This window comes from Geotrypetes seraphini, chromosome 7, assembly GCF_902459505.1.
Source record: "Geotrypetes seraphini chromosome 7, aGeoSer1.1, whole genome shotgun sequence".
In the NCBI taxonomy this organism is placed as follows: domain Eukaryota; kingdom Metazoa; phylum Chordata; class Amphibia; order Gymnophiona; family Dermophiidae; genus Geotrypetes; species Geotrypetes seraphini.
Genome location: NC_047090.1, coordinates 164603298 through 164628205, shown reverse-complemented (window position 1 = coordinate 164628205; position 24908 = coordinate 164603298). Strand labels below are relative to the sequence as shown.

The 24908-nt window shown below is 45.7% G+C and overlaps 1 protein-coding gene across 2 annotated transcripts in view; it reads left to right on the top strand.

Moving 5' to 3' along the window:
* Positions 1–24908, top strand: part of EML1 (EMAP like 1) — a 202633-nt gene that overhangs the window by 40824 nt on the left and 136901 nt on the right. For both annotated transcript variants that reach the window (XM_033951732.1, XM_033951734.1), the window contains one exon: positions 9748–9877. In XM_033951732.1, the coding sequence (XP_033807623.1) occupies positions 9748–9877 (130 nt within the window). The remainder of the gene's footprint in view (positions 1–9747; positions 9878–24908) is intronic.

Genomic DNA, 24908 nt, shown 5'->3' with positions numbered 1-24908 from the left:
AAAGTGGTTGTAAGTGAACCCTGTATAATTTGTTTTGTAAAACCGGGAATATAGTGAGAAGTGGCAAGATATCAGTAAAAGCAGAAAGTTGGGTGGAGGACGGTCTATTTTTTGACTTTTGTTTCCATGTGGTCCTTTTGGGCTTCCAATTCAGTTAGTCCTCATTGAGTTACATTGCTAGTGAAGCTTCATTCTCAGCTGCCTGGGGTTCCTCTTTCCCAGCACAATTACTGCAACTTCTGGATGAGCTTATAGTTCCTTTCAGAACATATGAGTGTATTCCTGTAGGCAACTGGCACACAGGTTAGGATGGTTCGCGTCTTGGTGTGACTGTAGTGCTGAGTACCATTTTTGGGATAGCTGGATGGCTATGATGGAATGTTTGTGTACTAATATATCAACTAGGGCTGTACCAAATATTCATAGTCAGTTTGATTTAGCCCCAAATATGTTATTTGTATTCAGCCGATTAGCAATTTAAATTCAAATAATCCAGGGCGCTACTGTGCTAAATGCTACTGAAATAAATACTTGATCTATGATTTCACTTTGCTGATTTTATTAATTACTATGTTAAAACTCAATGTCCAAATAACAGTTTTTCATTATTTGTGTTCAGCCACATAGTAAATTATCCCAGGACAAGCAGGCAGCATATTCTCTACATGTGGGTGACGTCACCGACGGAGCCCCCTAGTGGACGTTTTCGTAAGCAGACTTGCTTGAAGACCTTCAAGCTTGTGATGGGCCGCGCATGTGCGCGTGCCCCTCCCGCCCGGTGTAGGGCATGCGTCTCCTCGGCGTGTCCTCAGTTTTCTGTTTTCCACGGAGCAAGAAGCACAGCTCCCTTGCTTTGCGCGATCTCGTTGTACCTCTTGCACCGCGGCTTGTTTGATTAGTTTCATCTGAGTCGCTGTGCCCGCGTCTGTGTTTCCTTTCTTTTTTGGGTTTTTTTTTTTTTTTCAGTTCGTGTATTTTTGACCGGATTACCCGGTCCTACTCTGGCCGTCTGGCCTCGCAGGGCCACAGCAGTATTTTTTCTTATGTCCCAGCCTCGTTCCAGGTTTAAAAACTGTACTAAGTGCAACCGGGTTATCTCCATCACCGACCCTCATTGTTGGTGTGTGGCGTGCCTGGGTGCAGAGCACCGTGTTGAGTCGTGCCTCCGTTGTGTGACTTTGCAACTATGGGCTCTTCGTAGGAGGGTGGCCAAGATTCTCCAACTCTTTGGCCCCATGGATCCTGCGGGACAGGCCTTGAGCTTGGCTTCGGCCTCGAAGTCCTTGGCCTCAAAAGTCCCCATCATCCTCGAAGGCTCCGACCTCGGCCCCTACTACTACTCCGGCCTCGGGTAAGTCTCCTCTTTCCTCCTCAGGTGTGCCGGCAAAGAAGCCTACCTCAGAGTCTCATGTCAGTGCCGCCTCGTTGGCTTCTTCGAGACATCACTCTAAGCATGCCACCTTACATAGGGAATACTCTTCCTCGAGGTCGCCCCCGAAGGAGCGCACTGCTGCATCTAAGACCCAACCACCTTTGGTCTTGGTGCCTATGTTCGAGGACATGCTTAAGGCTATACTTACCACGCAACTTTCCTTGGTGGTGAGCCAACTGGTCCCGACTTCGATGCCTCTGACCTCGGTCTCTACCCAGTCTCAGTCTGACCAGCCTGAGCGTCCCCTCATATCTCGAGGCCATGCCCGCAAGACTCGCCGTGTTCCCTTGAGCGATTCTTCATCCCCCGAGTCACCTGTGACTTTTCGGGGATCCAGGCCAGGGGGCCATTTTTCCCCCGCTACTATGTCGAGGTTTGCCCCTCCTAAAAAGCCCCGGTCTTCTCCGCCCCTTAGGGACAGGTCTCTGACCGCGAAACCTTCCAGGCACACGCTTGTCCTTGAGTTGGACTCTAGTTTGTGTTCCCCATCGAGGCAGCTACCAGCCTCTAAGGGGTCTTCTTCAAAGCTGGTGGAGGATTTTTCCTTTACCCTGTCTTCTCCAAGGCTTCGCCAGCTGCTTCCTCGGACCCTGTGGTCTTCCCCGGCCCATCTTGCACGGGGTCGTTCCTCGATGCCCCCAAGGCGCCTTAGTCAGGCCTCTTCGGTCTCCCATTCGTGGAACTCTGAGGCCCCGGCTTACTATTCGAGGGAAATTTCTCTCTCTTTCTCAGCTGCCCCCAGATCTCGATCGGGATCCCCTCAGGAGGATGAATCTTCTTCTCGAAACTCCTCCTTTACTCGTTTCATCTCTGACATGGGTAGGGCCTTGAAACTGGGCTTCCAGTCCAAGTCCCGTTTTACCCGGGAATACCTGGCAGAAATGGGTGTTGACAGGAAGACAAAGATATAGAACTGATCGAAGATATAGAGAACATCACTTTGCGTGGGGACACAGTTCTGCTAGGTGACTTCAACATGCCCGATGCTGATTGGAACACACTCTCCGCGACTACCTGTGGCAGCAAAAGAATATTAACCTCCATGAAGGGTGCACGACTCAAACAAATGGTATTGGAGCCCACCAGGGACCACGGAATACTGGACCTGGTACTCACCAACGGAGACAGCGTTTCGGAGGTTTCAGTAGGAGATAAGCTGGCCTCCAGCGACCATAACATGGTATGGCTCAACCTCAAGAAAGGATTCTCTAGATCAAACACAGCGACGAGGGTCCTCAACTTTAGAGGCACAGACTTCGACCTCATGGGAGATTATGTCCACCGGGAGCTGTATAACCAAGCAGAAACTGACAATGTGGAGACTATGTGGTCAACTCTGAAAGTCACCTTACACGAAGCTACAAACCACTACATAAAAACAGTTAGCAAGCGCAGGAGAAACAAAAGACCCCAGTGGTTCAGCTCAGAAATTTCAAACCTCATCAAAGAGAAAAAAGAAGCATTTATTGCCTACAAACATTTTGGAAAGCGGGCGAAAGAAGACTATCTGGTCAGATCTATAGCAGTCAAAAAGGCAGTCAGAGAGGCCAAACTCCGAACAGAAGAAGATCTAGCACGGAACATTAAAAAAGGGGATAAATCCTTCTTCAGGTATATTAGTGACAGGAAAAGAAACAAAGATGGGATAGAACGCCTTAGGAAATCGGACGGAAACTATGCAGAATCTGATTCTGCCAAGGCAGAACTACTAAACGAATACTTCTGCTCAGTCTTCACCTGTGAAGCGCCGGGAGCCGGTCCGCAGTTACGGACAAGAGACAACCAGAAAGACCCGTTTCAAGATTTCGAGTTTACGCCCAGCAGCGTCTACTGCGAACTTTCAAGACTCCAAGTAAACAAAGCCATGGGACCAGACAACATACACCCCAGGGTCCTCAGAGAGTTGAGCCAAGTCCTGGCAGAACCGTTAGCCGTACTCTTCAATCTTTCCCTACGTACTGGAAGAGTTCCCTTGGACTGGAAAACAGCCAACGTTATTCCACTTCACAAAAAAGGCTGCAGGACAGAGACGGCAAATTACAGACCAGTGAGTCTCACATCCATAGTGAGCAAGCTTATGGAAACACTGATCAAGCAGAAACTTGACACAATCCTGGACGAAGAAAACCTACGTGATCCCCACCAACACGGATTTACCAAGGGCAGGTCCTGCCAATCTAATCTGATTGGCTTCTTTGACTGGGTAACTAGACAACTAGATGCCGGGGAGTCTCTGGACGTGATATATTTGGATTTCAGCAAAGTTTTTGATAGCGTCCCACACCGCAGGTTATTGAACAAGCTGAAATCGCTGGGATTAGGGGACACACTAACTACATGGGTTAGGGACTGGCTACACGGTAGACTTCAAAAGGTAGTAGTTAATGGTACCCCCTCCAAAATTTCAGACGTGACCAGTGGAGTACCACAGGGCTCGGTCTTGGGCCCGATTCTATTCAACTTATTCATAGGTGATATGACCCAGGGGCTTAGAGGAAAAGTATCTTTGTTTGCCGACGATGCCAAACTGTGCAACATAGTAGGCAAAAGCATTTTGCCTGACAGTATGATGCAGGACCTACTACTACTGGAACAGTGGTCATCGACTTGGCAGCTATGCTTTAATGCTAAAAAGTGTAAAGTAATGCACCTGGGTAAGGGAAATCCATGCAGAACTTACACACTAAATGGTGAGACCTTGACTAGGACCACGGCGGAACATGATTTAGGGGTGATCATTAGTGATGACATGAAGGCTGCCAATCAAGTGGAAAAGGCTTCCTCCAAGGCAAGGCAAATGATGGGTTGTATCCATAGGGGTTTTGCCAGCAGGAGACCGGAAGTGATAATGCCACTGTACAGATCCATGGTGAGACCTCATTTGGAGTATTGTGTTCAATTTTGGAGGCCACACTACCGGAAAGATGTGCGGCGAATTGAGTCGGTTCAGCGAATGGCCACCAGGATGGTCTCGGGGCTCAGGGATCTCACGTATGAAGAAAGGCTAAATAAATTGCAGCTGTACTCACTAGAGGAACAAAGAGAGAGGGGGGACATGATTGAGACGTTCAAATATGTCACGGGCCGTATCGAGGTGGAAGATGATATCTTCTGTCCTATAGGTCATTCGACCACCAGAGGGCATCCGCTGAAAATCAGGGGAGGGAAATTTCGAGGTGATTCCAGGAAATACTTCTTCACAGAAAGGGTGATCGATCATTGGAACAGTCTACCTCTACAGGTGATTAAGGCCAGCAGCGTGTCAGATTTTAAGAGAAAATGGGACTTTCACGTGGGATCTCTAAGGGAGTAAAGTCAGGGGGGTGGGTCATTAGAGTGGGCAGACTTGATGGGCTATAGCCCTTTTCTGCCGTCATGTTCTATGTTTCTATGTTTCTATCATCCACCCCGTGAGGCGCTGAGCTTGCCATTGCACCAGGTTCTCTGGCAAACCTTTCTCTGGAAACTGGAGACCCCCTATGCAGTCACGGCCATTCCCTCCAAGTTGGAGTCCCGTTACCGGACGGTCCCGGTTAAGGGGTTTGAAAGTTCTCAGCTTCCTCATCAATCCTTGGGGTTGAGTCTTCCTTGAAGAAATCCAACCCCTCTAAGGATTACGCTGCCATCCCTCCAGGCCGGGAGGGCCGTACAATGGACAAATTTGGTCGCTGTCTTTACCAAAACTCAATGATGGCGAATCGTGTCCTCAATTATAACTTTATCTTCACTACCTCCGGTTATGTGTGGACGCCCTCCTCTCGTTCCGGGAGGACATCCCGGGTTCTCAGTGCCAGGAGTTTCGTCTCCTCGAGGAGACCCTTTCCCAGCTCCGCCTCTATATGTTTCAGGTGGCCTACGACGCCTTCGAGTTGTCCTCGAGAGTCACAGCCTTTGCGGTTGCCATGCGTCGCCTCGCTTGGCTCCGCATTGTGGATATGGATCCGAATCTACAGGATCGTCTTGCCAATCTCCCGTGTGTGGGTCATGAGCTCTTCGATGATTCCATCGAAGCGGTCATCAAGCGCCTATCGGACCACGAACGGTCTTTCACCTCTCTGGTGAAACTTAAACTGAAGGCCCCTTCGGCTCGGCAATACAAAATTCCTCTCCGGAGGTACCCGCAGAAATCTACTCCTGCGTTCTCTCGGCCTCCTTCGAAGCGGCTGCAACAACAGCAGCAACGTCAAACTAAGGCCCAGCCGCCAGCTACGGCGAAGCCTGGGCCGTCTTTTTGACAATTCCGGTCCGAGCCTTCGGGCTCCCTTCCTCCTGGAGCCTTCCCCCCTCTCCATCGGGGGTTGTCTTCATCATTTCTATGCCCAGTGGGAAAGTTTTACCACCGACAGTTGGGTTCTTACTATCATCCGGGACGGGTACCCCCTTCACTTCAGTCACGTACCCCCGAACCTGCCTCCAAGAGAGTTTCCTTCTGCTGGGTCTCAGCTGCTTCTCCTTGTGCAGGAAGCTCAGGCCCTTCTTCGCCTTCGGGCGGTCAAGGAGGTTCACCCGGACCAGTGGAACACCGGATTTTATTCCCGGTACTTTCTGGTGCCCAAGAAGACGGGGGATCTGCGTCCGATCTTGGACCTCCATGCTCTGAACAAGTTTCTGGTCAGAGAAGGGTTCAGAATGCTCACTCTTCCTAATTTGTACCCCCTCTTGGACGAAGGGGACTAGCTGTGCTCACTGGACCTCAAGGAGGTGTACACGCACATTCCGATACATGCGGTCTCTCGATGGTATCTGAGATTCTGGGTGGGGGATCTCCATCTCCAGTATCGTGTTCTTTCCTTCGGCCTGGCGGCCTCTCTGAGGGTCTTCACAAAATGTCTAGTTGTGGTAGATGCGGCCCTGCATCTCCACGGCCTGCAGGTATTTCCCTACCTCGACGACTGGTTGATCAAGGCGTCATGTTGCCACAAAGTTCTGCGAGTGACGAATCAAACCATCTTGCTCTTTCAGAGCCTCGGCTTCGGGGTGAACTTCCCCAAGTCTCGGCTCTGCCCATCCCAGTCTCTGGAATTTATCGGAGCGGTCCTGGACAAGGCTCGTCTCCGCTTCTTCTTGCCTCGACCTCGACAGGAGGCCCTTGTTCGCTTATGCCGGAGGGTAGCCCATCTGTCCTCGGCCCTGGCTCGACTCATGATGGTCCTCCTAGGTCACATGGCCTCCACAGTTCACGTGACTCCTTTTGCCAGACTTCACTTTCGTATTCCTCAATGGACTCTAGCGTCCCAATGGAACCAGGATCGGGACCCTGTCTCTCGAGTCATTGTCGTGACTCCTTTGTTGAAGAAGTCTCTCCGTTGGTGGATGCTCTCTTCCAATCTTTCCAGAGGTTTTCTGTTTCATGCTCCTCCGCAGAAGGTCCTCATGATAGACTCGTCGGCCTACGCTTGGGGGGCTCATCTGGATGGTCTGCACACTCAAGGTCTTTGGTCCAGTGCCGACCGACTTTGTCACATCAATCTGCTGGAGCTTCGAGCGATCTTCCTCGCCCTGAAAGCTTTTTGTCACTTGCTTTGCGACCGAGTGGTGCTGGTCCGCACGGACAACCAGGTCGCCATGTATTATATCAACAAACGGGGGGAATGGGGTCCCTATTCTTGTGCCAGGAGCCTCTTCTTCTGCTTGTTTTTCCTTCACTGCTTACGCAGAGTCAGGGTTCTCTACTTCATCCCAACCTACAGTCTCTGCACTTAACGGCTTGGTTCCTCAAGACTTGATGCCCTCGTTCCAGTTCTCCCAGCCTGTGCTGGATGTCCTGGAGGCGTCCCGGAAGGAGTCCACTCGCCAATGTTACCATCAGAAGTGGATCTGTTTTTCTTCCTGGTGTGCTACTCGACAGCAGGAGCCGCTTTCTGCCTCCTTATCTGCTGTCCTGGACTATCTGTTATACTTATCTGGCGCTGGACTCAAGTCCTTCTCGGTTCGAGTCCACCTTAGTGCCATTGCTGCTTTTCATCAACCGATTGAAGGGAAGCCTATCTCTGTTCATCCTGTGGTTTCCCGCTTTATGAAAGGCCTTTTCCACGTTCATCCACCCCTTAAGCCTCCTCCTGTGGTTTGGGATCTTAAAGTGGTCCTTGCTCGCTTGATGAAACCCCCGTTCGAGCCGCTAGTGCAGGCTCACTTGAAGTACCTTACTTGGAAGATTGTGTTTCTTCTTGCTCTCACTTCTGCCCATCGGGTCAGTGAGCTTCAAGCCTTGGTAGCGGACCCTCCTTTCACTGTCTTCCATCATAAGGTGGTTCTCCGTACCCATCCTAGGTTCTTGCCTTAGGTTGTTTCTGAGTTTCACATCAACCAATCCATTGTTCTCCCTGTGTTTTTTCGAAAGCCCCATTCTCACCCTGGAGAAGTGGCTCTGTATTCTCTTGATTGTAAGTGTGCGCTGACCTTCTACTTGAAGCGCACCGCTCCTCATTGTACTTCTCCCCAGCTGTTCCTCTCTTTCGATCCTAATCGCTTGGGTCGTTCTGTTTCTAAGCGGACCATTTCTAACTGGTTGGCCGCTTGTATCTCTTTTTGTTACGCTCATGCTGATCTCTCCCTCCCGGGTTGAGTCACTGACCACAAGGTCAGAGCGATGGCGGCGTCTGTTGCTTTCCTCCACTCGACTCCACTTGAGGAAATCTGTAAGGCTGCCACTTGGTCCTTGGTTCATACATTTACCTCGCACTACTGTCTGGATGCTTTCTCCAGGCGTGATGGCCATTTCGGCCAGTCAGTGTTGCAAAATCTCTTCTCCTAAATTGCCAACTCTCCCTCCATCCCATTCTGGTTAGCTTGGAGGTCTCCCACATGTAGAGAATATGCTGCCTGCTTGTCCTGGGATAAAGCACAGTTACTTACCGTAACAGGTGTTATCCAGGGACAGCAGGCAGATATTCTCGCAACCCACCCCCCCTCCCCGTGGTTGGCTTCTTTGCTAGCTATTTGAACTGAGGACACGCTGAGGAGACGCATGCGCTAGATCGGGTGGGAGGGGCACACACGCATGTGCGGTCCAATCGCAAGCTTGAAGGTCTTCAAGCAAGTCTGCTTGCGAAAACGTCCGCTAGGGGGCTCCATCAGTGACGTCACCCACATGTAGAGAATATCTGACTGCTGTCCCTGGATAACACCTGTTACGGTAAGTAACTGTGCTATATACTAATATTAACTACACAGGGCTTGGAAAAATCATATTATTGGACATATGCTCATTTTCAAGTTTAAATCGTAGGTCTAAAAGCACATTGAATACAGTGTGATAGCCATGTTAGCCACACTTTTAAAGATAATATATAGGAGTATTAACGGGATATTTGGAGCATTGAGATTGGGCACCAAATTTCTACCTCTCAATGGCCACGTTTTTGGTCTTGGAGAATAAAAACTACAAGTCAGCATCTATGAGGCAGACATGGTTCTTTTTGTTGCATAGAGCTTTTTGGACCCCAGTTCGTTTACAGCAGTTAGATAGCTCTAAGTCTGGTATTGTAGTTTAGAAGCTGGGACTTTAGATCATTTAATTTTTTTCTGTCCCTATATAAATGCCTTTTGGAAGTCAATTTGGTCCCAAATTAATTCATTGTTAGAAAATCATGTTGCCCTTTCATATGATACTATATTATTTGGTACATCTATGAGATTTAAGAGCCCAATTTCGGCAAATAATAAACTTTTATTGATATTGACCGGGGTCGCCATTCAGCATATTACTGGAAACTGGAAAGATTATACTAAACTTAATTATACCTTTTGATGGAATTCAGTATGTCATGTTTATAAAATGGAGAGGGTGCTTGCCATACAGCAAGGAAATTATCATAATTTTGAAAAGATTTGGGGGCCATTGATTACATATTCTAATGATCAGACACCTTAAACACCTTGGTAGTATATAAGATATAGGTGGGGTGGGATGGGGGAAATATAATAAGTGCTATTGTTTAATTAATAAGAAATGGGCGGATGGGTGGGAAGGGATTCTTTTATATTTAAATGATTATTAAGTAAGATTGTCAAGTGATTTGTAAAAATTTTTTTGATTGATTATTTATACACTTGTTGTAAGTTATGAAAATGAATAAAGAATTAAAAAAAAAAAAAAAGATAATATATAGGAAAAAACTGTTAATCTAGTAAAAAAAAATATCAACTTATTTTCTTCTTTTTTAAATTTTTATTTCTATATATTACTGCAATTAATGGAGAAATTGTGGCCTGAAATTGAATAAATAGTTCTGATATTTCTGGCTAGACTGTAAAACTATGTCCCTTTTCCCTGATTGCTGTGACTTCTGTTGGGTTTTTTCTCTGTTTTGCAGCAAGACCTTTGTTGCAAACATTGCCTTTAAGAACTACTGTTAACAATGGAACCGTACTGCCAAAGAAGCCAAGTGGTTCCTCTCCTTCCTCGGGGACCAGAAAAGAAACTATTTCACCTGGAATAAAAAGGTAGGAAAAAAATTGCAAACTACAAACTAAATGCCCTAAGTTAAAAATGTGCATGCTCTATACATAATGTGACCATACATCCCGTTTTGAACGGGACCGTCCCGTTTTTAGATCCCCTGTCCCGTTGTCCCCACACACAACTTTGGGACACCAGAATGTCCCATTTTCAGAGAGAGCGTCCTGAAGCTGTGCGTGGGGACAACGGGACAGGCGATCGCGGAGCATGGGCACTGTCCCTGCTTTCCCGCCTGCCGCCACCGCAACTTCAGGAGGGGAAGGGCCAGGTGCCGGCCCACAAGCCTTCTTCCCGATGTCAATTCTGACGTCAGAGAGGAAGTTCTGGGCCAAGCCAGGCAGCGATTGGCTGGCCCGGACCTTCTCTCCGACGTCAGAATTGACGTCAGGGGAAGGCTTGTGGGCTGGCGCCTGGATCTTCCTTTCCTGCAGTTGTGGCGGTGGGCGGGAAACAGCAGTGGGTGGCGAACCGGGGGGGGGGGGATTGTAAGCAGAAGAATCGGTGGTAGGTCTAGCTTTAGTGCTGGAGAGAGGCAGGCAGGCAGGCTGGCTTCAGCATGGCAGGGAGGGAGGCAAGCAGGCTGGCTGGCTGGCTTTGGGGGAGGGGGTGGGACAAAGGCTGGAAGGCAGTGAGGGGGACATAGGAAGGAGGGAGGGAGGCAGAGGAAGGGGGGGTTGTAAGCAGAAGAAAAACTAAAGAGAGAAATACTATTATTATGAGGGTGGAATCTGGGGTGGAGCTTGGGCGGGGTACTCAGTTGGTATTTGTTAGGCTTAGGGGGTAGTTGGCTTGAAAAGATTGAGAAACATTTATCTAAATGATTAAGAGGATGGAATGACTCTCAGGAGGAAAGGCTAAAGAGGTTCAGCTTGGAGAATGGATGGCTGAGGGAAGATGTAATAAGAGGCCTATAAAATTCTGATTTTAGTAGAATGGGCAAATATGAATCAATTTTCCTCCTCCCCCCCCCCTCTCCCCTGCCTCCAAGCAAAAAGACTAGGGGACACACCATGACCTTACTAAATAATACATTTTAAACAAATAGGAAAATATATTTTTGACTCGGTGCATTCTTAAACTTTTGTTACTTGTTGCTGGAAGATGTGGTAAAAGCAGTTTATAGTAGGCTTTTAAAAAGGTTTGGACAATTACTTGGAAGAAAAGCTCATAAACCATTAAGGTAGACCTGGGGAAAGCTACTGCTTGAAGATAAGTAGTACACTTCCCTTTCTGAATCCGCGGTTTCAGCATCTGCAGATTCGGTTATTCGCAATTTTAAAACAAAAAGAACATTTAAATTTTTTGGGCTGTTTTAACCCCTGTAAGCCCCCTCTTAAGCCTTACCTGGTGGTCTAGCGGTTTTTCGGGGCAGGAGCGATCTTCCCACGCTCCTTCCCCGTGCAGATCACTCATAGGAAAAGGCTGCCCTGAGCTCCCATAGTCTCTCAAAACTACGACGGGAGCAAGGCAGCCATTTCCTATGAGCGATCTGCATGGCGCAGGAGCGTGGGAAGATCGCTCCTGCCTTGAAAATCCACTAGACCACCAGGTAAGGCTTAAGGGGGGGCTTACAGGGCTTAAAATAACCAGGGGTTAGGGGCAGAACAGGCCCGAATATTATTTGCTGTATTTTAATATTCACGGGCCGGTTCTGCCCCTAATTTCAGTGGACACGGAGGGAGAAGTGTAATGTAATCTTCCTACTATTTGGGATTCTGCCTGGTACTTGTGAGCTAGAATGGCCACTGTTAGAATCGGGATACTGGGCTTGATTGCTGACCCAGAATGACAGTTTTTATGTTGTCTGTTGTCTCTCTCTTCATCTTACTTAATGACAGATCTTTCCATATAAGTATCTAAACATTCTATTGGATAGGAAGGAGTTTGATGCTGGTGTGGTCTAAAACCATTTTACATTTTATACAAGCTTTCTTAGATTTGGTCATACTGTATATTTTAATCTTTTATACTGCTTGTGAATTGTTCATATTTGCAGTGGTCTCATGTTTTATCATTTTATTGTGCTTCTTTTCTGCATTTATATGAATTTAGCAAGTGTGTGACTCTTCTCGGTGCTTATAGTCTGAATAAACCTGCTCTGAGGTGAGGACTCATAGTCATAGTTTCTTCTTCATTAGTAATTGTCATCCTAGATTTAGTTCCTAGCTTGATTGTAGTTAGAAATAGTGCATCCTACTAATGTAATTTTTAATACTTCAGAAATAACCATGGCAGCAGATACATGTCATCATATTCATGACCTCCATCTTTATTAATCACATGTAGCTTTTGTTTTTGCTCATCATTTTGCCTTTTGAAATTGAGCCTAGTCCCTTATTTATTGCCCATTTTTATCTTGTGGTACAATTTCTAAATCATTTAAGCAGCAGTGTAGCATAAAACATACATACATGGGTGAGAAAACAAGAAGGCAGACCAAGCAAAATCCAAATGGAAAAATGTCTCGATTAGAAATATTCCCAGGAACACAAAGATGTGCCTGATGTGACCGCATTTGTTTCGCCTATATGGCTGCACTGCGGGCAAACCAGCTGGTGAAAGGCACGCTAAAAATGCCAAAGCTGCAAATGCATACATATACATGCCTGGGTCTGTGAAGATTGCTAATCTTCACGTACCTAGACACATTTGTATTTCCAGGTGGTGTACTTCTAATAAAGATTTCATATTTGGATTTTGTTTAGTCTGCATAAAACATACATGCAAGAAAAATTTGAACACATGTCTTCAAATTGCTAAAAAAATTTATTACTCTGTTCAGTTCTGGAGTTCCCATAGATTTTGTTCTGCTTATTGATGGGCTTGCAGCATCACTGTGTCCCCTTCCTCCTGGTGAAGGTGTATTTGGCACAATGCAGGTACCATAACAAGTGTTAGTAGTAAATGGAGAAATTGCTATGACATTCCAAATAACTCTGCCTTAGGAGTGAAATTCTTTACTTTCAGATAGGCACAAAAGTTATCCCATTTTGAAACACTGCTTCTTAATCATTGTTCACCCAATAGTTCTCCAGCATCCCTCCCCCCCAGTAATCCAGCGTCTTTCCCTCTTTTCTTCCTCCAGCTGTCAGTGCCACTACCACCCTCCCTTTTCCTGGGCCAAAGGTACAAGTGGATTCAGTGTCAGCATGGGATCTTGAACCACATATCTGTGCAGCAGTACTGCTATGTACTATTCTCCCTCCGATGCAGGACTTCTGTTGAGGGGTGGGGGGTGGGGGGGTTAGACATTACAGTGCTTGAGCATGGCTTGAATGTGCTTGTCCCTTTGGCCTGGAAAGACGGCAGGCAGCAGTGTTAACAGCAAGAAAAGAAGGGAGATGAATTGCTCTGCTCTTGCCATAGTGAGCCCCTACCATAGTGAGCCCCCCCCCAAAAAAAAAATGCTGCATAGGAATAGTTTGCCTGCTTTGTTTGGAGAGGCTTGTTTTTTTCTACACATATACACTAGGTGGTTCATGGTAATATGCAAAAAAATAAATCAACCTTGTCAAATCTTGTCTCCACAAAGCTTATTTTTGTCCACTTGTTATGTCTTACTTCTGTCAAATTTTAGCTTGATTAGACAATATTTAGAGATCACTCCAAGCACACACTGTTTGCTTATGTGTTGTGTATGTAGGTGATTGTGCATAATTAGTTTGTATGGCGTCGGCTAGTTTGTGATCTGCACCCAAAAACTAGCTCCTTGGGAAGTCAGTCTATCAGCTGTCAACTGCTAGACTGCCATATGGACTGGATGTTCCTCAACTGGTCAGTTTTCATCACTATGATAAAGAAAAACCTTTACTGGAAAGCTATAAGTTGGCGTGTGAGTCAGCGAAGGTGGTATGGAATTGAGCCAGAATACTGACACTCTTGTGGTAGGAAGTTGAAGAAACTGCACAAATAGCACCTTGTTTGCAACAGTTTTCACAGACCTTTATGGGTTCTATCCGAGCACCTAGTAGCACTTGCCTTTTTTGATGACAGAATCATACCAGAAACAAAGCCACGAATGGTACAAAACTTATAGTGCCCACTATTGCCAGACATTCCACAACATCTCATAGATACAGAAGAAATGGAATCTGTGACCTTTGAAAGTCTTGTAACACAGAGAACGGTCATTTGTTGTTCTCATGATTGAGAGGATCAACAAACATGAAAATATTCCTAAAGAAACATCCCACAGAGTGGACTGACGATAGTTTTCAAGGAACTTTGGAATCGGGCATCCAAACTGTTAATGATGCAGCAGAACGAGGGATAAGCATCATTGAAAAAATACGATGATATTTTGACAAAAGATGATGAACAGAAGCAATTTTGTTCTTTGGCTAGTGGCCAGCAACCAAGAGGCATTTACTTCTGCATCAAAGGTGGCTCTTATGTCAGAGTACATAACATAAGAACATAAGAATTGCCGCTGCTGGGTCAGACCAGTGGTCAATCTTGTCCAGCTGTCCGCTCACGCGGCGGCCCTTGGGTCAAAGACCAGTACTCTAAATGAGTCCAGCCTCACCTGCATACATTCAGTTTAGCAGGAACTTGTCCAACTTTGTCTTGAATCCCTGGAGGGTGTTTTTCCCCTATAACAGACTCCGGAAGAGCATTTCAGTTGTCTACCACTCTCTGGGTGAAGAAGAACTTTCTTACGTTTGTACAGAATCTATCCTCTTTCAGCTTTAGGGAGTGCCCTCTCTTTCTCCCTACCTTGGAGAGGGTGAACAATCTGTCTTTATCTACTAAGTCTATTCCCTTCAGTATCTTGAATGTTCCGATCATGTCCCCTCTCAGTCTCCTCTTTTCAAGGGAGAAGAGGCCAAGTTTCTCCAATCTCTCGCTATACGGCAACTCCTCCAGCCCTTTAACTATTTTAGTCACTCTTCTCTGAACCCTTTCGAGTAGTACCGTGTCCTTCTTCATGTACGGCGACCAATGCTGGATGCAGTATTCCAGATGAGGGTGCACCATGGCCCGGTACAGCGGCATGATAAACTTTCTCTGATCTGTTCGTGATTCCCTTCTTTATCATTCCTAGCATTCTGTTCATCCTTTTTGCTGGCACCTCACATTGTGCGGGCGGTTTCATCGACTTGTCAATCAGACCTCCCAAGTCTCTTTCCTGAGAGGTCTCTCCAAGTACCGCCCCGGACATCCTGTATTCGTGCATGAGATTTTTGTTACAGACATGCATCACTTTACACTTATCCACGTTGAACCTCATTTGCCATGTCGATGTCCATTTCTCGAGCTTCATTATGTCACATTGCAGATCTTCGCAATCCCCCTGTTTCTTCACTATTCTGAATAACTTCGTATCATCCGCAAATTTAATCACCTCACTCATCATACCAATGTCCAGATCGTGTATAAAGATGTTGAAGAGCATGGGTCCAAGCACCGAGCCCTGCAGCATCCCACTGGTGACGCTCTTCCAGTCCGAGTATTGTCAATTTACCCCCACTCTCTGTTTCCTATGCTCCCAGTCAGTTTTTAATCCTCAATTCCATGGCTTGCAATTTTCCGAAGTAGACCATTGATTATTTATCGAGTGCACAAGAATTACAATATACTGTAAAGCTTAGTGGTAGTTTTAAAAAAACAGCGAGGTGGGGGCAACCACTAAACTTTGTTTTAAGTAAAATTTTGTGGGTGGTTTTTTTTTTTTTCATTTTTATATAAAAGAATAAAATTAGCCTTGTGGATAAACAAAATGTATTAATTTTATCCTAAGACAAGCAGACAGCATATTTTCACATAAGGGTGGCATTATCCATGGAACCTGGTATGGACAGTGAAAAGTGTACTGTCACTTTAAGCTTCAACGAAGCTGTGCACATGCCTTCTGCCCAACGTCAGCTCGCGATTCCTCTGTTCTTCGTTTTCTGCAGAGTGAAGAAGTAGTGTTTTGGACTTTGTCCATCTGAGTTGCCTTCCTGTCGCATATTTTTCTTTTCCTTCGGGTAATATCATTTCAAGTAGACACGCTTTACCATGTGGTGTAAACTCTACCACCTGGATCCTGCAACGTCCTCTATTCCGTCAGTGCTAGAGACTACCTTCTCTACCTTTCTAACTCTGGCTTTAAGACCACTTCAGTCAGGGTTCATCTCGGTGCTCTCAGTGCTTTCCACATCCAGTTCAACAATAAACCTATAGCTACTGATCCATTGGTTTCCAGGTTTATGAAAGGACTTGTGAATTCAAAACGACCACTCAAACCACCTCTTGTTTGGGATCTTAATATAGTTCTCACCATATTGATGAAATTTCCATTTGGACCACTTGCAACTGCTCATCTTAAGTGTCTTACTTGGAAAGTAATCTTCTTGATATGTGTCACTTTGGCTTGTTGAGTGAGTGAGCTTCAAGCCCTTGTTTATGACCCACCTTACACAGTTTTCCATCATGACAAGGTAGTCCTTCGCACTTAACCAAAATTTCATTCAAAAGTAGTCAAAGAATTTCACCTTAATCCATTGCCCTCCCTATTTTCTTCCCAAAACCTCAGACTCATCCTGGGGAAATGGCTCTTCACATATTGAACTGTAAATGTGCCTTGGCTTACTCTTTGTAGTGTACTAAGCCACACAGAATGTCACCTTTTCATATATTTTGATCCTAAGAGATTGGGACTTCCTGTTTCCAAATGGACTATCTCTACTTGGTTAGTGGCTATATCTCCTTCTGCTATGCACAGGCTGGGATGCTGCTTGAGGGATGGGATGTGTTACAGTACATAAGGTCCAAGCAATGTTGGCATCGGTGGGTTTTTTGCATTCCACTCCCATTGAAGATATTTGCAAAGCAGCTACTTGGTTCTCAGTTCACACATTTATATCTCACCTATTCCAGACACGATGGTCGATTCAGCCACGCAGTCCTACAGAACTTATTTTCTTCTTGAAAGGCCAACACTTCCTCCATCCGTTCTCAGTTAAGCTAGGGAGTCGCACAAGGGAGAATATGCTGCTTGCATGTCCTTGGATAAAGCACAGTCACTTACCATAACAGGTGGTCGCCAGGGACAGCAGGCAAATATTCTCACATCCCTCCCACCTCCCTTTGTTGGCTGCTTGGTTCTTAGCTTGTTTACGGAACTGAGGAACTGCGAGCCGATGTTGGGCGGTAAGGCACTCATGCGTGTGCAGTGTGAGCAGTCGCGAAGCTTTGTTGAAGCTTAAATTGACAGTACACTTTTCACTGTCCATATTGGGCTCCGTGGATAACGTCACCCACATTTGAGAATATTTGTCTGCTGTCCCCAGATAACACCTGTTATGGTAAGTAACTGTGCTCTTTTTGACCACCCTAATATACACACACTATCACTCTGTTGCCAACTCCTGCTTCCAAGCCTGCCTCCACTAGCTTTAACCTTCACGCCAGTTCAATTGCAGAGAGACGCAATAAATTATTTTCAAGCTTTGTATATCTCTGATTCTTTGTTATTCTTTATTTAGTTTTATTTTCATTTCTTTAGCCTTTTCTTAGTTAGCTTTCCTTTGTGCATATTTCCTCACAACATCAATGCAGGTGCCATAAGGCGGTAAAGGGGCCAAAAGAGACTACGAGTTAAAAATAGCCAAGGAGGCGAAGAACTTCAAGCCGTTCTTTCGATATATTAAGGGGAAACGACCCGCAAAGGAAGTGGTGGGACTGTTGGATGACCATGGAATAAAGGGAGCACTAAAGGAGGACAAAGCAATCGCTGACAAACTGAACATATTTTTTGCATCAGTATTTACCGAAGAAGATGTACATAGCATACCGGAACCCATCAGGCTATATGCTGGAAAAGAAGATGGAAAGCTGACAGGATTGACGGTCAGTCTAGAGGAGGTATGTAGGCAGATTGATAGGTTTAAGAGCGATAAATCCCCGGGACTGGATGGCATCCATCCGAGGGACATCAAGGAACTGAAAGGGACCATAGCTGAACTGCTTCAACTAATAGCCAATCTGTTGATCAAATCGGGAAAGATTCCGGAAGACTGGAAGGTAGCGAATGTTACACCTATCTTCAAGAAAGGTTCGAGGGGAGATCCGGGGAACTACAGACCGGTGAGTCTGACCTCTGTACCAGGAAAGATGGTAGAGTCACTGATAAAGGACAGCATTATTGATCACCTTGACGGAAACAGGCTGATGAGGACCAGTCAGCACGGTTTTAGCAAAGGCAGATCGTGTTTGACGAACTTGCTGCACTTGTTTGAAGGAGTAAACAGACAGATAGACAAGGGCGATCCAGGCGACATTGTATATCTGGATTTTCAGAAGGCGTTCGACAAGGTTACATTACATTACATTAGGGATTTCTATTCCGCCTGTGCCTTGCGGTTCTAGGCGGATTACAATATAGAAGATATCTGGGCAATTCCAGTAGAATTACATTTCAGGATAAGAGTAAGTTACAGGAACAGTAAAGAATTATGATACTTCAATTTCACAGAAGATAATACATATCACAGAAGATAATACATATAACAGAAGATAATACATATCACAGAAGGTAATACATATCAACTGAATCAAGTTAAATTGGGTGTAGTGTAAAAGAGTTACAGTACATTCTAGATCACAGACAAAGAGATACTATAGGTGGGTGTTTCCAAAGGCGTTGATTGGGAACTCATTGGGTGGTGGTTAGAGTGATGGGAGATATTTTTTGAACAGTAGTGTTTTTATTTCTTTACGGAACTCTTTTATGTCTGTTGTTTTGGTCAGTAGTTTTGAGATGTCAGAGTCGATTTTAGCTGCCTGTGTCCCCAGAAGGTTGTCGTAAAGTTTCTTACGACGAGTACCGTTGAGAGGTGGGTAGGTGAAAAGGTTCTGTGTTCTCCTTCTTCTGGGTGAGAGGTAGTAGTGAAAACGGTTGTTTAGGTAACTGAGTGCCGTGCCGTGGGTTACTTTGAAAATGAGACAGTAGAGTTTGAATTGTGTTCTTGCTTTTATTGGTAGCCAGTGAGATTCTAAGTATGCATTGGTAATGTGGTCGTGTTTGCTGAGTGAGTATATGAGTCTGAGGGCTGTGTTCTGGATGGTCTGTAGTTTTTTTATTGTGTTGGTAGGGCAAGGTAAGTAAAGGCTGTTGCAGTAGTCTACAATACTTAGCACAAGGGATTGGACAATGATTCTGAATTGGTCTTTATTAAAGAATTTTCTGATTTTTCTTAGATTTCGCATTGTGAAGAATGCTTTTTGGGTGATTTTATGGATTTGTGTTTGCATTGTGCAGCATCTGTCTAAATGTATACCTAGGATTTTGAGGGAGCTCTGTATTGGGTACTTGATTGAGTTTACTTCCAGTTCTGTTAGGGATGGTTTTTTGTCCTTCTCTAGTAGTAGGAATTTAGTTTTGTCTGAGTTCAGCTTCAACTTATGATTTGTCATCCATTTTTCTACTGTTTCCAATGTAGTTTTCAGGCGTCCTGTGGAGATTGGGTTGTGGATGTCGAATGGAAGGAGGATGGTTATGTCGTCCGCATAGCTGAAAGAAGTAATATTTAGGGCGTCCAGGGTGGTGCCTAGGGAAGCTATGAATAGGTTGAAAAGTGTGGGAGAGAGGGGAGAGCCTTGTGGTACTCCGCATGGGTTGGTCCATGGTTCAGATAGAATGTCTTTTGATTTGACTCTGTATGTTCTAGTTTTAAGGAAGCCTTGGAACCAGTTGTGAACTTTACCTGAAATTCCTATTGCGTCTAGTATCTGGAGAAGTATGGAGTGGTCCACTAGATCGAATGCAGCTGAGAGATCAAATTGGATGATTAGCAGTCTGTTTCCTTGGCTGAGGTGTCTTCGAGCTATGTCTAGTAAAGATACCAGGAGAGTTTCTGTACTGTGGTTGGTTCTGAATCCGGATTGGGATGGAAGATAGGATGTTGTGGGCTTCTAGGTTCATGGACAGTTGTTGTGCTACTAGCCCTTCTATTATTTTGACGTATGTTGGGATAGAAGCGATTGGTCTGTAATTTGATGGGTTATTTATTAGACCTTTGGGGTCTTTCAGTATAGGCGTAGTTATGATTTCACCGAGATCTGGTGGGAACTGGCCTTCCCTGAGTGTGGTTTGCAGCCATAGCGTGTAGCTAGCTTTGAAGTTGGTGGAAGCTGTTGCTAGTAGGTATGGTGGGCAGTTGTTCAGATCACATGAGGATTTGCAATATTTTTTGTAGAGCCTGTCCAGTTCAGACCACTGGGTTGTAGGGAAGTCGGTCCAGGACCTGTCTGCTGATATGGCTTCATCTGTTGTGGGTTTTATTAGAATCTCGTCTATGTTGTTTTGTGAGTTATTGAATGTTGTTCTGATTGAGGTGATTTTATTTTTGAAGTGGTCTGCTAATTGAGAGGCTGTAGGTGTTGGGTTTCCCTGGGTGGCTAGACATGGTTTGGTGTCGGTAAGGTTTCTTACTAGGTTGAAAAGTTTTTTTGTGTCTGGTTTGTCGGTGCCTATGAGGTTGGAGTAATAGTCTTTGCGTTTTTCCTTCAGTTTGATTTTGTATTGCTTGATTTGGATTTTCCATTCTGTTTTAGTGTTATCTTGTTTCTGTTTTATCCATGCCCTTTCTAGTTGTCTACATTTCCTTTTTAGTTGCAGGAGTTCGGTGTCAAACCATTTGTCTGATTGTCTACATATTTTATTTTTTGCTTTTAGTGGTGCTAGTTTGTTCAAGGTCGATTCGCTGAGAGACCGCCAGGTGTTTATGAATTCACTAGGGTTGCTGGAATCTATTGCTGGGTCCACTGTGCTCCAGAATGTGTTGGGGTCGATTTTCTGTCTGATCATAAAGCTTGTTTTGAGAGGAGTGGGTTTATTTTTGTTATGCTCCCAGTTGATGGTGAAGTTGTATTTATAGTGGTCCGACCATAGGGTGGGTTGCCAGGCGCCGTTGGTGATTTGGATGTTTTGTGTGTTGAGGTTTGGGGATGAGTATGCTGCAATATCGAGTTGATGACCTTTTTCGTGTGTTGGTTCAGGATTGAGGATCTGGTACGATAGGGTATTGAGGTATGATAGAATATCTACTACTTGTTTGGAGGTGTGGTCTTCTAGGTGGAGGTTTAAATCACCAAGGATCAGATTATTTGTAGAGGAAAGAGAGTTCTGGAGGATGAACTCTTCTAGATCTTGTTTAGTGGTGTTCCATTTTCCTGGGGTGATGTAGCATAGAAGGCAGTTTAGATTTCCTGTAAGGGTGGTGTCAGAAAGTTGGCAGGCTAGAAGGTCTAAATGAGGGGTGGAGTGCTTGGCTAGGACTTTGATGTTGAAGTTGTTTTTTACTATGATTGCTAGCCCTCCTCCTCTTCTATTAGCTCGGCATACTAATTCAATTTTGTATCCGGTAGGACGGATTTCAATAATGTGAGGGTCTGTGTCAGATGTGAGCCAGGTTTCAGTAAGGAAGAGGCATCCTAGATCATCTTTGATCAGCCAGTCTTTGATTAGTTCTGTTTTTGGACTTACCGATCGTATATTTAAGTATGAACATGCTATTGATGTGATTTTTGTGAGGGGGATGGGGGTAGGAGCTATATTTGATAGTATTTTTTGTGATGTCTGAGGTCTTTGTGAGCTTATCTTGGCTTTTGTTGTATGTCTTTTTCCCCAGATTGTGGGTATGCTTACTTGGTTGGATGATGAACAGAGGATCAAGGTTCTAGGGGTTTGGAGTTTCCTGGTTTGTAGAAAGGATTTGTGTGGTACTGTAATGATTGGGATTGGCTGTGTGTGGTATCCTGCTATTTTCCATTTGTCTATGAAGAGGGATAGCAGTAGTAGAGCAAGGATGAGTTTGGGTGTGCTTGTATCCATTGTGTGAGTGGTAGAGAGTAGTTGTTGTGGGATTTGCTGGTACTTTGGAGGGCCTCGGTATTTAGGCTGGTCGAGATACTGTTTGTAGGTTGAGTCACCTAAGTGATTGTTTGTTTGGTTTTGGTAGTGGTGTTCTAGAGTGATTTCCGGATGGTGTTAAGTGGCTATTCTCATTCACCTCTAAGTTAACTGGTATTGACAGCTTCTGTATTCCGGCAGTCGTCCCTGCAGTCGCTTCCCAAAGGCGCGCGCGCCTTTGTCGCGCGCCTTCGACGGCGCGCCGAACGGCTGTGCGCCGTTCGCGCTAAGAATTTAAATGGCTCCCTTGCTGGGCAGGAGAGGAGCGGAGCAGGGCTCCCACGCTGACCTCTCTCAGGATCGGGTCCGGGACTCTGAAGATCCTGCTGGTGTCTGGTAAGGGGCCCGATTGAGGCTGTGCGCCGTTCGCGCTAAGAATTTAAATGGCTCCCTTGCTGGGCAGGAGAGGGGCGGAGCAGGGCTCCCACGCTGACCTCTCTCAGGATCGGGTCCGGGACTCTGAAGATCCTGCTGGTGTCTGGTAAGGGGCCCGATTGAGGCTGTGCGCCGTTCGCGCTAAGAATTTAAATGGCTCCCTTGCTGGGCAGGAGAGGGGCGGAGCAGGGCTCCCACGCTGACCTCTCTCAGGATCGGGTCCGGGACTCTGAAGATCCTGCTGGTGTCTGGTAAGGGGCCCGATTGAGGCTGTGCGCCATTCGCACTAAGAATTTAAATGGCTCCCTTGCTGGGCAGGAGAGGGGCGGAGCAGGACTCCCACGCTGACCTCTCTCAGGATCGGGTCCGGGACTCTGAAGATCCTGCTGGTGTCTGGTAAGGGGCCCGATTGAGGCTGTGCGCCGTTCGCGCTAAGAATTTAAATGGCTCCCTTGCTGGGCAGGAGAGGGGCGGAGCAGGGCTCCCACGCTGACCTCTCTCAGGATCGGGTCCGGGACTCTGAAGATCCTGCTGGTGTCTGGTAAGGAGCCCGATTGAGGCTGTGCGCCGTTCGCGCTAAGAATTTAAATGGCTCCCTTGCTGGGCAGGAGAGGGGCGGAGCAGGGCTCCCACGCTGACCTCTCTCAGGATCGGGTCCGGGACTCTGAAGATCCGCATGAACGACTACTTTGGAAAATTGCAAGCCATGGAATTGAGGGTGAAATACTCGCGTGGATTAAAAACTGGCTGGAGCATAGGAAACAGACAGTGGGGGTAAATGGACAATACTCAGACTGGAAGAGCGTCGCCAGTGGGGTGCCGCAGGGCTCGGTGCTTGGACCCGTGCTCTTTAACATCTTTATAATTGATCTGGACATAGGTACGACGAGCGAGGTGATTAAATTTGTGGATGATATGAAGTTATTCAGAGTAGTAAAGACACTGGGGGATTGCGAAGATCTGCAACGTGACATAATCAAGCTCTAGGAATGGGCATCGTCATGGCAGATGAGGTTCAGCGTGGATAAGTAATCTTGTGATGCATGTCGGTAACAAAAATCTCATGCATGAATACAGGATGTTCGGGGCGGTACTTGGAGAGACCTCCCAGGAAAGAGACTTGGGAGTTCTGATCGACAAGTCGATGAAGCTGTCCACACAATGTGCGGCGGCAGCAAAAAGGGCAAACAGAATGCTAGGAATGATAAAGAAGGGGATCATGAACAGATCAGAGAAGGTTATCATGCCGCTGTACCGGGCCATGGTACGCCCTCACCTGGAGTACTGCGTCCAGCTCTGGTCGCTGTACCTGAAGAAGGACACGGTACTACTCGAAAGAGTCCAGAGAAGAGCAACTAAGATGGTTAAGGGGCTGGAGGAGCTGCCGTACAGCGAAAGATTAGAGAAACTGGGCCTCTTCTCTCTCGAACAGAGGAGATTGAGAGGGGACATGATCGAAACATTCAAGGTACTGAAGGAGATAGACTTAGTAGATAAGGACAGGTTGTTCACCCTCTCCAAGGTAGGGAGAACAAGAGGGCACTCTCTAAAGTTTAAAGGGGATAGATTCCGTACAAACGTAATGAAGTTCTTCTTCACCCAGAGAGTGGTAGAAAGCTGGGACGCTCTTCCAGAGGCTGTTATAGGGGAAAACACCCTCCAAGGATTCAAGACAAAGTTAGACAAGTTTCTGTTGAACAAGAATGTGCGTTGTTAGGGCTAGTCTCAGTTAGGGTGCTGATCTTAGACCAGAGGGCCGCCGCGTGAGTGGACTGCTGGGCATGATGGACCACTGGTCTGACTCAGCAGTGGCAATTCTTATGTTCCTCTGATTTCTAAGCTTTTTCTCCTATTAAGTTATTATATTTTCTCAGCATTTCTCTAGATTTTTCTAACCTGTCATCTTTCTTTTGCTGTGTTACAGGCTCCATTTCTTTTGTTTTTCCTTGTTTCCCCTTATCTAACATATACTCTTCTGTTATTTTTTCACCCCTCTTCTGATATCTCGCATATACCCCTTGCTTCTTACCTCTTCACTTCTCTGTAATTCCCTGATCTTTCACCTCTTTTTCTCCCCTTCATTATATCTTTACTTCCCCTCCCCAGCACCTTCTGTCTCGCTCCTTTTTCTTACTCCTCCTGGCAAACTCTCCTCCATTTTTCCTGGTTTTTACTCCAACCCTCCTGGCACACTAATCACCAAAAAGCGGTGGAACATTATTATTAATAATGTCATATGACTTATTGGTGAGATTTTGGGAGCGTTACCCTATTGATAAGTATAGTTCTTGCCACATACTCTTAGGCTCCACACATTTGGAATTATTGACATCTAGGTCATTCATTTAAAAAAATTTTGGTACTCCTGATTTTTTTGATGTAAACTTTATGAATTACATTGTAGAAGTTTTATTGAATATGGAAGTGCACTGTTTTCAGAAAGCTAAAATATCTGAATGCAATTTTACATTTTTGAGCTATACTTCTTTTTTTGAAAATCATTCATTATCCAATTTTCAGTCAAATTCCAATTTAGAAGTACAGGCAATTCCCGGGTTAAGAACGAGTTACATTTTTAAAGCTGTTCTTAAAGCCGGATTTGTATTTCATGCAGAACTTGTAGATTTTAAGATTCTTCCTGCTTACCTCTGCTGTCAGCTGACAAAAGGGTCAACTATCCCAACCAGTGTTCTCTCTAAGATACAGCATGCACAACCACACACTATTTTTAATGTAGCCAAGCA